Below are 513 nucleotides of genomic sequence, written 5' to 3'. Positions count from 1 at the left end.
GCAACGTAACTCGTTTCTGAGAACTTTGATCGTTCGTTCCATTTCACCTTCAAGGTTTAAAGTAAAGAGTTGTATAAATTCGTCGTGTGAAGCAAAAATATAATTTGTCAACAATATATATTTTACGAGTGGTCGTTGAACTTCAGGCAAACAAACGCGCTCCACCACAGGAGGACGGGACGGGAGGTGATTCAATTATTTTGGACCGATTCAAAATATCGCGAGAATGTATAAGCCGTTGGGAAATCACGAGCTTTCAGAGAAGTCTCGCGAGATGTTACGCAGGCGAGCTGGGAGTGAAGCGGCATACGCACAGAGAGAGAGGTGCGAGCGGTTGTCGCGATGGCTCATGAGCTCCTCGGTCGGGGAAAGGCGGGCACAGCGGCCATGCTGAAGATTGAATGCGGACGGGCCCCGGGACACGGGACGCGGATGCTCGGTGAATGCTTGGACGTTGTCCTGGGGCCCGACAAGGAGGTGGATGACCGGGACGTGGTCGAGTGGAGCCGAGCG

General features: G+C 52.2%; 1 protein-coding gene across 1 annotated transcript in view; it reads left to right on the top strand.

Annotated features, from left to right (window-relative positions):
• The first annotated feature begins 202 nt into the window (after window positions 1–202).
• Window positions 203–513, top strand: part of UBR3 (ubiquitin protein ligase E3 component n-recognin 3) — a 226,773-nt gene continuing 226,462 nt past the window's right edge. Inside the window, exon 1 of the mRNA XM_085872189.1 lies at window positions 203–513. This exon is cut by the window's right edge and continues 257 nt beyond it. Within this exon, the coding sequence (XP_085728315.1) occupies window positions 343–513 (171 nt within the window). The 5' untranslated portion in view covers window positions 203–342.

This window comes from Eptatretus burgeri, chromosome 3 (genome assembly GCF_056783735.1).
Source record: "Eptatretus burgeri isolate ZD-2024b chromosome 3, Ebu_testis_v1, whole genome shotgun sequence".
Taxonomy (NCBI): Eukaryota; Metazoa; Chordata; class Myxini; order Myxiniformes; family Myxinidae; genus Eptatretus; species Eptatretus burgeri.
The sequence above is the reverse complement of the archived record's forward strand: the minus strand, read 5'-3'. Positions and strand labels throughout refer to the sequence as shown.